This window comes from Callospermophilus lateralis, chromosome 2 (assembly GCF_048772815.1).
Source record: "Callospermophilus lateralis isolate mCalLat2 chromosome 2, mCalLat2.hap1, whole genome shotgun sequence".
Taxonomy (NCBI): domain Eukaryota; kingdom Metazoa; phylum Chordata; class Mammalia; order Rodentia; family Sciuridae; genus Callospermophilus; species Callospermophilus lateralis.
In genome coordinates, this window is record NC_135306.1 from 37,056,975 (window position 1) to 37,070,551 (window position 13,577).

Sequence of the window (13,577 nt, forward strand, 5' to 3'; positions counted from 1 at the left end):
GGAATCAGGTATATCAAGCAAAGACCAGAGTGCCCAGGGGTAAGTGGATTATTACCTGGAATACACTTTCTGCTTGCAATTTAGGTTTTGGGGGGATCTAGACCAAGTTACCAAGTCATAAGCCACCAAACAGGAACTGAGGGTTTCCATTTCCACCTTGATAAGATCAAGCCTCTTCGTGGCCAGCCAGCTTGCTAACAGAGTGGCTGCTCATGACCAGAATTCTCTTGTCAGTCTTGACTTTTGAAAAGCCTTAGAGAATGCTTTACAGGGGAAATAAAGCACAGGTTTCCAAAAAAAAAAAAAAAAAAAGAAAAAGAAAAAAAGAAAAAAGAAAAGAAATTATTTTTAGTTGTAGAGGGACACAATATCTTTTATTTATTTATTTATGTATTTATTTATTTATTTTAATGTGGTGCTGAAAATCAAACCCAGTGCCTCACGCTTGGTAGCCTCTGAGCTACAGTCCATTAAGAATTAATTTAAAAGTTAATATATAGGTTGATGGATATTGTCTCTAAATATTCAGATTTATTATGTCTGGGGTGAAGTCAGGAATCTGTATTTTTACAAGTCTCCCAGTAATTCTGACGAAGACCAGGATTGAGAGCCACTGGAGCAGAAGACCTTATAAAGTTCCGGTGGTTGCTGAGACTGCGCAGGACTGAGTATCGGGTGGGCGGCTGCTGCCCTCTAGCGACGACGCTACACTGGTGCACGGTGTACTAACTGGCTTCTGAGCTCTGGCCTTCTTGCTGCCTGACACTGCTGTGGAGATTCCAGACAACCACCCAACCCCGCACCCCTGGTAATTTTGGTTCTTGGTCATTAATAACGATAGTCAGGTATAAAAGTGGTGATGCATCTCTGTCCCCAGCACCTTAGAACACCCTAGGTATTCTCTGGTAAGGCTCCTGCCTAGGAGCAAGACTCACATGGGTGGCATGTCTGTCAAGATTTTTCTTTCCAAGGATGTACGACCTATAACATGTAAGAATCGGTAGCCATAAACAGTTTCCTGAAGAAATTTGATGACGATAACTGTGGCACTACAGCATTATAATGGAATCAGGATCTGGATTAAGCAATTTTCCTAGAAACAAATGAATAAGTATCCTTCACAGCTGAGTGGCCCTCCAGAGTCCCCAGAGGCTCTTCATGTACTTCCCCCTCCCTGGTTTGCTGTTCAAGCTGTGAGGCAGGTGGGCAGATGTGAGGATCCATACCCACATCATTAAAAATAGCAGGTCTAGCTGTGCATCATGTGAGAGTGCCCTTGTTTAGGAAGTCTGATCCCGCCTTCTTGTCCGCACGGGTACCTCTGTCTGTAAGTAGGACAGGTACTGACTAAATCCATGCTAAAGGCTACTCTGCAAACAGTCACCTCTGTGAATCAGGAAGTGGCTCTAATTCCTCAGCTCTGAAAGCAAGGGCTAGGCAAGTTGCTGGAGAGGAGTTTGCAACAATGAGAAACAGAACTGTTCAAATAGCCTAGAGGGCACAGAAGCTGCTAGAAGCAAGAGCTGATTGCCTGGGATTAATAAAAGTAATACAGCTGAGCATGGTGGCACATTGCTTATTATCCCAGTATTTGGGAAGTTGGGGCCAAAGGATCTCCTGGGCCCAAGAATTTGAGATCTGCCTGGGCACCATAGTGAGATCACATTTTTTTTAAAAAAAGTAATACACATTGATTATCCCTTATTTGAAATGCTTGAGAAGGAAAGTATTTTAGATTTTAAAAATATATGAATACACATAATGAAGTATCCTGGGGATGGGACCCAAATCTAAACAGGAAATTTATTTATGTTTCATATACACCTTATCCATGAAGCTTAAAGTTTATTTTATACAATTTTTTTAGTGTGCTTCAGTTTTGACTATGACACATTATGTGAGATCAGGTGTACAATTTTCCATGTGTGGCATCTTGTTGGTGCTCATTTTTGTGTGTGAGGGGGATTTGGGAGTTCTCTGGATTTTGGATCAGGGATAGCCAACCTATAAAAGATACAAGCTACTTTGCAGGTATGTTTACCTGCTACTGAAAAGCTGACACAAGCTGCTTTTTACTTGACTTCTTGTATCCTGTTGTTCAGTGCTCTTTGGCTGAACAAGTCTTCTCATTCTTGTATTTTGAAATTTGCAAGTTCAGAAAAAATGTTGAAATGGCTCAAATTCATCTCATCTTCAGATAGGACTTTTTAAAAAATCATCTTTAATGTAAAGATCTATTTTGTTTTCATGGACATAAGAGTGACAATATCTGCAATAAGCTGTGTGAAAGTTCTGATGTACCTGTCACTCCAGGAGAAGTGGCTGGAAGGAGAGTGAGGTATTAGTAAAAAAAGAAAAAGAAAAAAAGAAAGAAAGCAAAGGAAGCTTAGGAAAAATATTCATTCACTAATCCATTTCTTTGTCAAATCATTTTCAGAATATTTTTCCATATAGCTATCAAAAACCCTCTCATGCTATGACTTTTTTGGTTGTGTGGGTTTTTAAACATTTTTATTGGTGCATATTAATTATACAGAATAATGGGTTTCATTGTGGCAGACTTGTATATACATATAACATAATTTGATCAAGTTCACCTCAAGTACTTCCCTTTGCCCACCTGTCCTCCTTTCCCCTTATCCCCATGGTCTACCTTCTATTTTCATGAGGTCCCTCTACCTCCCCCTGCTTTTTAAGTCTCTATCTTCCACATATGAGAGAAAACACATGGCACTCATCTTTCTGAGTCTGGCTTATTTCTCTTAAAACAATGCTCTCCAGTTCAATCCATTTTCCTGCAAATGGCGTAATTTTATCCTTCTTTATGGTTGAATAAAAATCCATTGTGTATATATACTACATTTTCTTTATCATCTGTTGACAGGCACTTAGGCTGATTCATACCTTGGTTATTGTGAGGAGTTGATATCACTGGATCATATGGTAGTTTCATTTTAGTTTTTTAGTTTCATTTTTTTCAGTACTGGGGAATTGAACCCAGGCACACCTTACTCTCACCAACATTTATTGTTATTGATGATTGCCATTCTGACAGGAGTGAGAAGGAATCTTAGTGTAGTTTTGAATTGCATTTTCTTGATGGCTAAAGATGTTGAACATTTTTTTCACATAATCGTTGGTCATTTGTATTTCTTTTGAGAAGTGCCTGTTTAGTTCATTTATCCATTTATTGGTTTGTTTTTTGATCTTGGGGTTTTTTTTGAGGTCATTATGTATTTTAGATATTAATCCTCCATGGGAAGAGTAGCTGGCAAAGATTTTTTCCCCCTTCTGTAGGCTGTCTTTTCATGCTCTTAATTATTTCCTTCATGTACAGAAGCTTTTTAGTTTGATGCCATCTCATGTATTAATTCTTGGTTTTATTTCCTGAGCTATAGGAGTCCTATGAGGAAGTTGCTGCCTGCATCTCTATGGTGGAGTGTTTCCCCTGTGTTCTCTTCTGCAGTAGCAAAGTTTCTATTGTTATTCCTAAGTCTTTGATCCATTTTGGGTTGAGTTGTGCAGGATGAGAGATCTGGATCTAGTTTCAATCTTTTATATCTGGAGACCCAGTTTTTCCAGCACTGTTTGTTAAAGATGCTATCCAATATAAGTTTTATCCAATGTAAGTTTTTGGTACCTTTGTCAAAAATTGAATGACTATGACTACGTGGGGTTTGTCTTCTATTGTATTCCATTGGTTTATGTGTCTATTTTTGTTTTTATTTTTTTAGTTTTAGACAGAGACAATACCATTATTTTATTTATTTATTTTTATGTGTTGCTGAGGATTGAACCCAGTATCTCACATATGCTAGGCAAGCACTCTACAACTGAGCTACAATCCAAGCCCTTATGTGTCTATTTTTATACCAATACCAGCTGTTTCTGTTATTATGGCTCGGTAGTATAATTTGAAGTTGGATATTGTGATGTCTTCATCTTTTTTTTTTTTTTTTTTTTTTGCTGAGAATGGCTTTGATTTTCTGGGTCATTCGTTTTATGAATTTTAAGATTGTTTTTCAGTTGTTTGTTTCATAATTGGGATAATACATACTTGAACAAAATTTAGCATTTTAATCATTTTAAGTGTACAATTCAGCAGCATGAAGAGTTTCACAGTGTTATATAATCACCATATTATTCACTTCCAGAACTTACTCATCATCTCTAACAGAAACTCTGTGACCATTAAACACTAACTCTATATTTTTCCCCTCCCTAGCCCCCTGTAAGATTAGCTTTTGCTTCATGTGAATTAATCTTGCCTTTCAAACTAGATTTTTAAGTTTCTTGAGGGCAGGCAGGCAACATAACTTAAATGTCTTTCTACCTTTGTCCATCTCAGGGATGAGCACAAATCTGTTTGGTGGAGGACTGAATGCTGGAGGAAGGACCAAGTGACCTTTTCAGAGATTTTGAGCCTCAGACTACCAATTTACCAAGGCAAGAACTTCTCAAGGAAATTCAGAAATCTTGAGGTGTTGGAGATATACTATCATGTTGCTAGGAGCCATAAAGTTAACATTCATATGTGAATCAGTGGATATAGGAATGGTGGGGTACTTGGATTGAATGGAGGAAATCTTTCCCATGCCTAAATTTTTATGAAAATTCAGATTTTCATAAAACACTCAGCCAAACATTCCAATGGTGGCAGATTCCACAAAGAACCACTTAATCAAAAGTCTTGCCAATAACCTATCTCTATGAATAGGCCAGATACCATAAGATCTGTAGAGGCAATTCTGGAAAATAAAGCTTTGGACAGAGCTCCCAAAATGAGCCTTATTCATGTGCCTTCATGGAAGGTGATATTTATGATCTCTTTTGATTCTCCTCATACTGAACCACCAGGCCTTGGAGGGGTCTTTAGCTCTTAGAAATATTTTGAAAGGTTGGCAGGTTCATGCTTTCTTTGATAACATCTGACATGATCTTCCTGACTTTTTTTTCCTATTGGAGATTGAACCCTGGGGTACTTAACCACAGAGCAACATCCCCAGTCCTTTTTTCATTTTTGAATTTTGAGACAGGGTCTTGCTGACTTGCTTAGGGTCTCACTAAGTTGCTCAAGCTGGCTTTGAACTTGCAATCCTCCTGCCCTCAGCCTCCTGAGCCACTGGGATTACTGGTATACATCACCACATTGGGCTCTGAACTTCTTGATAATTGATACCTTTTATTGCTCATGAGGTCAACAAATATGATTCCAAGACATAACAATTATTATGCTGGACCTATCTTGCTGTATATTTTTTAGTTATTGTCCCAGTTACAAATAATGTAGTTCGTTTCTCTGACTTAGCCACTCTCTTAAAGTATATACAGTATGCATTACGTGTTATCTGGTGAATAGTTTCCACACTATTGTATAATAGAGAGCTGAGCATCAGGATACAGGGAATAGAGAGAGCTAAAGAGTGTATGCTTGGTATCTTTTATCCCAGGCTCTGCAGCCTATATAGATAACTAGACATCCTCATCTGAACAATGAATCACCAATGATTTTCTGTAAGATGAAAGTCTGTGATGCTGTACCTGCTTTGTGAAACAGGAGGGCTTTGTGATGTAGTCTGTTGGTCTTGATCCATCTGTGAGGCAGAGGTGACAAGGCCTAGAATCTGGAGGCATTAGGTTCCAAGACCCTGGAATCTTAGGAAGAGGGATGGCTAGTGAGGTTTAGATCATGTTGATTCCTGCCTTTGTTGTATGGGATGTGGGATATCCCTTCTATACCTATGGATCCATCTTCATTATTGCATTAATTATTTGGCAAGTGAAAAAGAGGCGCCAAAAATTAAAGTCGGAACCTAATGAGACCTGTTGCCAGGTAGGGAAATACTGTGATCATAAATGAATGTATAAGCCTCCATTAAGAAGATTTTATCCCCTAATTTTCTCTTATATCCTTACCCCTTGATTTTTTTTAATGGAGGTTTTCTCATTGGATCCCAGAACAGCTCCCAATTTGGTTCATTATCCTGTTGGGGACCATTTAGGACCTTCACCACCATCCTTTAATCTCTTCACTTTTCCTTCTGTCTCATCCTGAACTCCCCACAAAACTTGTCCATGAAATAGGAGTGGAAGGTATGGAGTTTGGAAGAGCTTCAAAGTGAGTCAGAAATAAGCATAGAAAGGAAAAGTTTTAGTAAAAAAGATAGTGTATGTAAAAGAATGACAGAAGAGTATTAAATGGAATACAGAAAAATATTGAGAAATGCTTATGGGTTTTGTATTATTTTAGACATGAAAAAGGAAATGGTGACCCAACTTCACATTCTAATGTTTTTGTCTTTAAGCATCACGGAGCAGTCAAACAAAAGTCTAAAGATAGAACATCAAAAGGTAAAGCCCCTTCCACTCCACTGTGACTGAGGTCCCCATAGAGCCTTTGTGATCCCTGGTTCCAGAAGCCATATGTTCTAACCACTGCAGCCTTTAATACCCCCAGTGGCAACTGCTAACAAAAGACCTACATGGGTGGGAAATCAGAGCGTAGGAACCTTCCAAAATTCTATTTTACCTTCCTAAGAATGAAAATATAGGACAGATGTCATTAACTGTGTCATTTACTAGTTTTATAACCCTGTGGAAATCATTTCCTCTCTCAGTCTTGTTCTCCATAAAGTGGGTATAGCACCAGTGATCTTGTCCACTCAATGTGGTTGTAAAGATTAGACAAGATTAGGGACAGCATGTTGTTATAGATGGTTAAGCTGCACACAGATTTGACTTAGAGCATTGAATGATGGGGTTTTCAGTCTCCTCTCATTCAAAAGCCTTTAGCTTCCTTATAGGGTGTCCCTGAATTCTCTCCTGTTCTACCTAACACTGTCTCCTGGTTCCTCAGCTAAGAAAACTTCCCAGGAAGAAGCTGAGAAGTTGAGGAAGCTGCTCTCTGTCATGAAAAGGTGATCCCTTGCTCTTTGCAGTCTCCTAACTCCCAGCCTGGACTGTAATGTTCTCTTGGCCTGGGTTGGAGCAGGAATGAGGGGAGGAATAATGGTTGAGAAGAGACATACATGGTAGAGGCTGGTTTAATTATTTAGACATTTCAGAAGGGAAGGGAACAGAGTCATCCAATTCTACTCTTTGCTAGGGTCACTGTAGTTTGCAATTCAGGATTTGATCAGTGTAGTCATAAAAGGCACTACCTGGGGTTGCATTCAGCTATGAGACAAATTATCCCATTAAGAGAATGGGTTTTGAAAGACAGCATCATTGTTATATTCTCTTAGAGCTACACATTTTCAAGGAAAGATTCCCTGGGTCTTCCTGGACCCTGCTGACATTACATCCTCTGGTCTGTCTTCAGGGAGGAGAGTTCCTGGGACCACTCAAACAGGAATATATCTTCTTATCCTATCAAGATTTGTAATATTTTGAACAACCAATTAAAAAAAAAAAGAAAGATTTCTAGAGAATGGGACTGATACCTAACAAATGCTGGGTATGGACACAGGAGTATCCCATATTTCTCTAAGTGAGGACCTCATTTTCTACAGTTTGAATGTAATGAGTCCTGGACTTCAGGTTTTGTTTTGTTTTGTTTTACCACAAACGAAACTAATATTGGTCCTACCTAATGATGTTTCTGGTGATGTCCCATCAACTAACTACTCAGCTACTCCATCTGTCTGATTCAATTCAGCTTCTCACTGAAGTCAGCAGAGAACTGATCCCAGCTTCCCATCTTCTCTGAGAGTAATGCCCTTCCATAGGTTGTCTGAGAGCTTGCCCCAGAACCTTAGCCCAGTTCATCATCCCTTGCCAAATGGCATTTCCTAGGAATAAGAGCAGAGGGGTAGACACCCAGAGAGTATAGGACTTGTAGGACTGGGAGTGGATGCAGCAATCCCCAGCCCATTCTTGCAAAGAGGCGGATGTCACTTCATCCTTAACAGTTGCCATGTTTCCCTTCCCAGCCACGGCTGGCTTCCCCAGGTGGAAAGTATACGGCGGCTCCTGTGCGCAGATCCTGGCTGCCAAATCTGCAATTCTCTAGCTCTGGATATTCAGCAATTGCTGGAGTGTGACAACAACCAGATCTCCCCTTCTTTATTGGGGTCACTGCAGAGCTCTGCTTGCCTAGACACATTGTCCACATCAGGTGTGTCTTATGAGCAGGATTCCCGGGACTCCAGACAGTTTTCACAGGCATCTGGCCCCAGTCTGTCACAATTGGGTCAGAAATCTTTAATTCATTCAGCTATCCAGTCAACTGATACAGCCAGTGTCCACAATGTGTGCCCTGATCACCTCCAGCAAAAGCAGAAATCTCAAGTGCCAAAAAAGCCTCAGGATGCAGGGGCTCTGTCTTCTTCAAGCCTTGAGGAGCCTAGGATTCCTGTGAACCAGAAGGAGAGAAGGAAGCACAACTCTGCACTTGTCCCCAAGAACAAAGGTTAGCAGACCTTGAATACTATATTCCCTTTCTTTCCCTTCACCAGGAGCTCTTGAATTTAAGACAATACCCTAAACCTTGCATTCCCTTCACATGCTGTTCCTATGTTCAAAAGGCCCTTAGGTACCTCTTTAAGTAAGGATATAAATGCATGTATTTCCACATTGAGGACCCCATGACCTGTGGGGGAGTTCCTGTACTTCTCCCAGCTTATACTTCTCCCAGTGTTTTCAAGGCCTGAAAAACAAACAAGTAACTTTTTTTTTTCCTTTTCATTCTGAATACTACCTCTAAGGTGTCTGTTGAAAAGATAGGCTTTCATCCCCTCGACTCTGGACTCATGGGAGGCTAGCCAGTCCACCACAGAGCAGAAATATCACCTGAGCAAATCTCAAACCCCATGCCCTGGCTCTGGCCCTACCCACTCCCACCTTTCAGCTTTTAAGTGGCCTCTCTCCATTACCTGGGGGATGCACAATGAGTTCCTAGTCTCTAGAGATCTCTCCACAACAGGGGAGCCCTAGACCTTTTCTAGTCAATAATTTCTCTTTTGTTTCTGTGCTGCCTAAAATTTTTTCCACTTTAGTTAGTCCCAGCTTCTTCCCCACATTCCCAAATTTGGCTTTTTCCACTTGATTATTAAAAAGCCCAGTTTTTGTTTAGCACCTGCTATAGAGTCAGCTCCAGGACCATTGAAAACTTGCCATCTGTTGTCCAGAACTCTCTGTAGATGCAGAGAACCACACAATATAATCCCTGAAATATATTGCAGCCTGTCCCACCAGACCTAGGACCCTCCCATTTTAGTCCTCCAGAGGGTGGCAGCATTGTCCTGGAACATGCCCACAGGCTGCTGGAATTCCATTTTCAGAAGCAGTTAAAATAGTTGATTTGGTTAAGTAGTTAAAATGATTGGTTTACCACGCTGGAGCCTTCTTCCAAAGATTTATCAATCTATCCAGTTTCTCCTTTCCCTGATGACTAGCAGCCCCTGTCCTGGAGCAGGGACAGCCATGCCCTCAGCCTGCAGCCACCTGTAGTCATCCATTGTGGCAGCAGTGCCAGCCCACAGTTGCCTGCTTAGGCCTAAAAAATGTTGCACATAGATTATGAATGTGGAAAGATATGCTTGGTCTAATGACCTAGTGATCCTTGCTCAAATCACTGGATCTTCAACTTTCTAGGGGATCTGGCAACAAGTTGGTTCCCCGTCCTCTGGAAAATAAGTCCCTAGAACTTGGAAGCAGCAGTCGGCCCCTACACAGGTCAAGAAGTGACTCCCTGAATACTGATAGACCTTGGCCAGTTCTCATCAGTATACTGATGACCTTGAGCTGCCTGGGCCCTGTCTCAGGGAACCACTGAGAATCTAACTGGAAACAAGTTTGTCTTCCTGCCAGGGCTGCTTGCTCTCTATTTTGCAGCTTTCTCCAGAGCTGTGGCCCCAGCAATCAGTAGCTACTACAATTGCAGAGTTGGTGCTTGGGCCCATTAGAACCTCTGACTCAACCTCGTTTGAACAGCAACATATGAAGTCTTGGGCCACACTTTCGAGGTACCAATAAGACTTGTACAGGTACTCCAGGCCAAAGTACAAGTGAATAGAGGTGGTGGCTTTATAATGCCAGATGGATCCCTGACAGTCCCCAATTACTCAAGGCACCCATCATGCCACCAAAAAAAAGTTTAATTTCAGAAATTCTTAGGGATACATGTGGGGAAGTCCCATAAAGACAAAGGAGTACAAGGAACAATTTTTGATCATTTCAAAGAATATTTCCACATAGACCTTGAGGAGTCTAAACAACCAAACAAAAACATTTCTCTAGGAATTCCCTACCTTACCAGACATCTCACATGCCCCAGATCCAAAATGTGTCTGCTTAAAAGAAGAACTTGCAATTGCACTCGAAATACAGTGCAGCAGAGCCAAATGCAACCTAATCCCAGATCAGATTCAGCCATGGTTCATCCCCAGGGTTCAGCCCACTGTGCCTCTGAGATCTTACAGCTCTGTGTAGACATGACAGAAGCCCAGGTGTTTTGTGCATAGCTGGAGGACCTCTGGAGTCCTTAGCCGAGGCCTTTGCAAGTGTCCTACCTCAGCAGAGAAAACAAGTCCCTACCTCATCAGAGAAAACAGAGGACCCAGTGAAATTCAAAGCTACTGAGAATCAGAGAGAGGGAGGTGTGGTATTTGGGCTTTCTCCAATCAGAGTAAGCATCCATTCTGCTGAGGTTCAGGGGCCAGTAGGGAGCTTCTAAGAAGAACCCCGGAGACCCTGACTTCTCAAATGTATCTCCAGGATTGTTTTCAGATAGAATTAAACTTTAGCCAAGATGGTTGCCTTGAGTGAGTAGGATTGGCAAGGATCTATCTGGATCTCTAGAATCACCAGCTTCACCCTCAGCTGTTCCACCAGCATCTCTCTCACCTTGAGTTCCCAGAGCACTCTCAGAGATTCCTTGGAAACAAAAAGACCAGATAAAAATGTTCTGCATGGCTATTAGACTAAGCTGGATGATCTTACTCAAATGAGGATTCCTGAGAATGCCTGGCCTTAAAGGCTCAGAACTTATAGTGTGCCAACTTATTGGGCCATAATTTGCTAGGCTAAATTTTGCAAGTCCAATATTTTAATGGACTATATTTTTCAAATCCAAACTTTGCGGGAACAAATGTTTCATGTCTTATAGGATGAACCTGGGCAGGGCCAGAGTTTTTAGGGGCACACATTCCTGGGTGAAGAGTTGGAGGGTTGGGTAGGGGCAACCCATATTCACAAGAGCTCCACCTTTCCAGGAGCTCCAGAAATTGACTTGGGAAATACGATGAAGCTCTATTCGCACTGGATTAACCCTGAAGTGAAAGCTCACAGGCACGAGGAACCCATTTCCCCATCTAAGGCTGAGAAAGTGACCAGATCCAGGACAAAAGAGGTTAAGAAGGGTCCAACCCACACCAAAGACCGCGTGGCGGGAGCTAGGTTGGAGAAGAAAACAGAGAACCCCATGGCCCTGCCTCCCCCTACTGAGAAGGAGCGCTTGTCTTTCCTTGATGTCCTCAGTGCCTTCACCAACAGTTCCAGCAAAACGCCCTTCAATCCAGCCAACCCTAAGGACTGTGCCACTCATAAAACTGCTCCAAATTCTGTTGTCAACTGACTTGGGTCACCCAACCAGAAAGTCCATCCCAAGTCTCAACTCTCAGCTCAGCAGAAGGCACCAGTTTACCCAGGAAAATAACCATTCCAACAAAAAGGAGGTTTTTTTCTACATCCCCCTGAAGAAGATTGTCAATCACCCTTTATATTAACATGCAGGTGAGGCATAGCATTCTCCAAATATACTCTATACCTGTAAGCAAAGAGCCACTTGTTTGTGTCTCTTTATTTTCAATGTGGTATGTGATGGAGAGAGTAGAGGAAATAAAAATACTCCCCATGTGGTACAGGAGCTTAAATCCATTTCAGATGGGTCAGCATTTCACGTGATTCCTTTCAACCCCTGGACTGTGGATAAAGGTACTTAAGCAGAGAACAAAGATCCTTGTTTAAGGTGCATTTAAAGCATAGGTCAGGCATGAATTTTGTCATGGATTCCATGGTTTCCTTGAGAAGGTGCTTTTGTGTTTATCAAAAACACACAACTAACATGACAAATGTTAAGACCAAATGACGGAACCTCCTCTATCTTTTCCCTGTTTTTATTGAGATCTTTAAGGGTAATTATCTGGGAGGCTGAGTAGCCCTGTTGCCAGTTCCAACCCTTTTCTTCCAGCTCCTTGGAATGAAGGCCTTGCACAATACAGAGTACAGGATGAGGAGGTACCCAAAAGAACCATAAGAAACTGTCACTGAACTGAGTCATGGATTCAACAATTCACATATTCAAATATTTACTATGTTCCAGGCACTATGCCAGACACTGGGGAGACAACAGTGAACAATACACAGGCCTTCCTCTCATGAAGCTCATGAACTCTGGGGAAGTCATATAAGTCATTAGAAGCAGTATGACAAGAGCTGGTTAAAGGAAATTGGTAAAAGTATTTGAGAGGGCACTTAGACTAGGTTTTTTGGGGGTGTGTGCGTGGAGGTTGTTTGTGGAATGTTTTCTGAAGTGATATGTAGGCAGAGTTTTAAAGGATGGCAGAAGGTGGGAGTAGGCTGAGCAAAGGCGTGGTGTTTAATAAGTGGCATGCTGTGTCAGAGAATGATGACACAATGAGGAGCCTTTATGTAATAAAAAAAAGTACATTAAAATGTTCGAGGGATCAGAATGAGCTTGTCAAGCTGAATGCCATTCATTTACTTCATTCTTTCATTCCTTTAACAAATATTGAGAACCTACATATACCAGGCACTTGGATTATAGCAGTGAGTGAAAGAGGGAGAAACAAATCTGCTCCCAAGGTGCTTACACTGGGAGTAAGCTAGGGAGGGAGAAAAAAGAGGCATAGTTTAAATATATAGTAGTAGAAGGTGACTAGATATATGTAAAGAACCAGGGTAAGAGAGGTGTAGGGAAGACTGGAGTGGGGTACAGTTTTAAATAGATGTACTGATAGATTAGATGTGGATAGTTAGTGGAAAAAATAGTCAATGATGGCACAAGTGCTTTTGGCCTGAATGACTAGCGTTGCCATTAACTGACGTGGGAAATGCATCAAAGTGTTTCAATATGCTATTGAGTAGTGGTGGAGACAGGGAATCAGGAGTTCACTTTTGTACACTTTGAGTGAATACTGGGTATCTAAGTGTATATGTTGATTAGAAAATTTGGACATATGAGCCTGGAGTTCAGGAAAGGGTCCAGGCTACAGGAAACAGACAGCTATAGGTACATAGAGATAAACAGACAGATACATATAAAACCATAAGGCTGGATGTGACCACCAAGGAAATGAGTGTAAATGAAGGTGACACCTAAGGGCTGGTCCCTGGTATTCTACATTGTTAAGAGAAATGATAAGGAAAGAAGGAACCAGTAAGCAGAGGGCACTGAGAAGTAGTAGCCAGTGAGGTAAGAGGAAAACCAGAACAGTGTGGTGGCAGGAAGTCAAGAGAGAGAAGTATTTCAAGAAGAAAATGAAGCTGGGTGCAGTGGCACACACCTATAACCCAGTGACTTGAGAGGCCAAGCCAGGAAATCACACGTTTGAGGC

General features: G+C 41.5%; 1 protein-coding gene across 1 annotated transcript; it reads left to right on the top strand.

The window, feature by feature from the left end:
- Nucleotides 1-5,689: 5,689 nt before the first annotated feature.
- Nucleotides 5,690-11,575, top strand: Spata31f3 (SPATA31 subfamily F member 3). The gene is made up of 5 exons (XM_076841292.1): nt 5,690-5,833; nt 6,306-6,351; nt 6,857-6,917; nt 7,932-8,410; nt 11,214-11,575. The coding sequence occupies exons 1-5, from the start codon at nt 5,690-5,692 to the stop codon at nt 11,573-11,575; spliced, it is 1,092 nt and encodes a 363-aa protein (XP_076697407.1).
- The last annotated feature ends 2,002 nt before the right edge of the window (nt 11,576-13,577 follow it).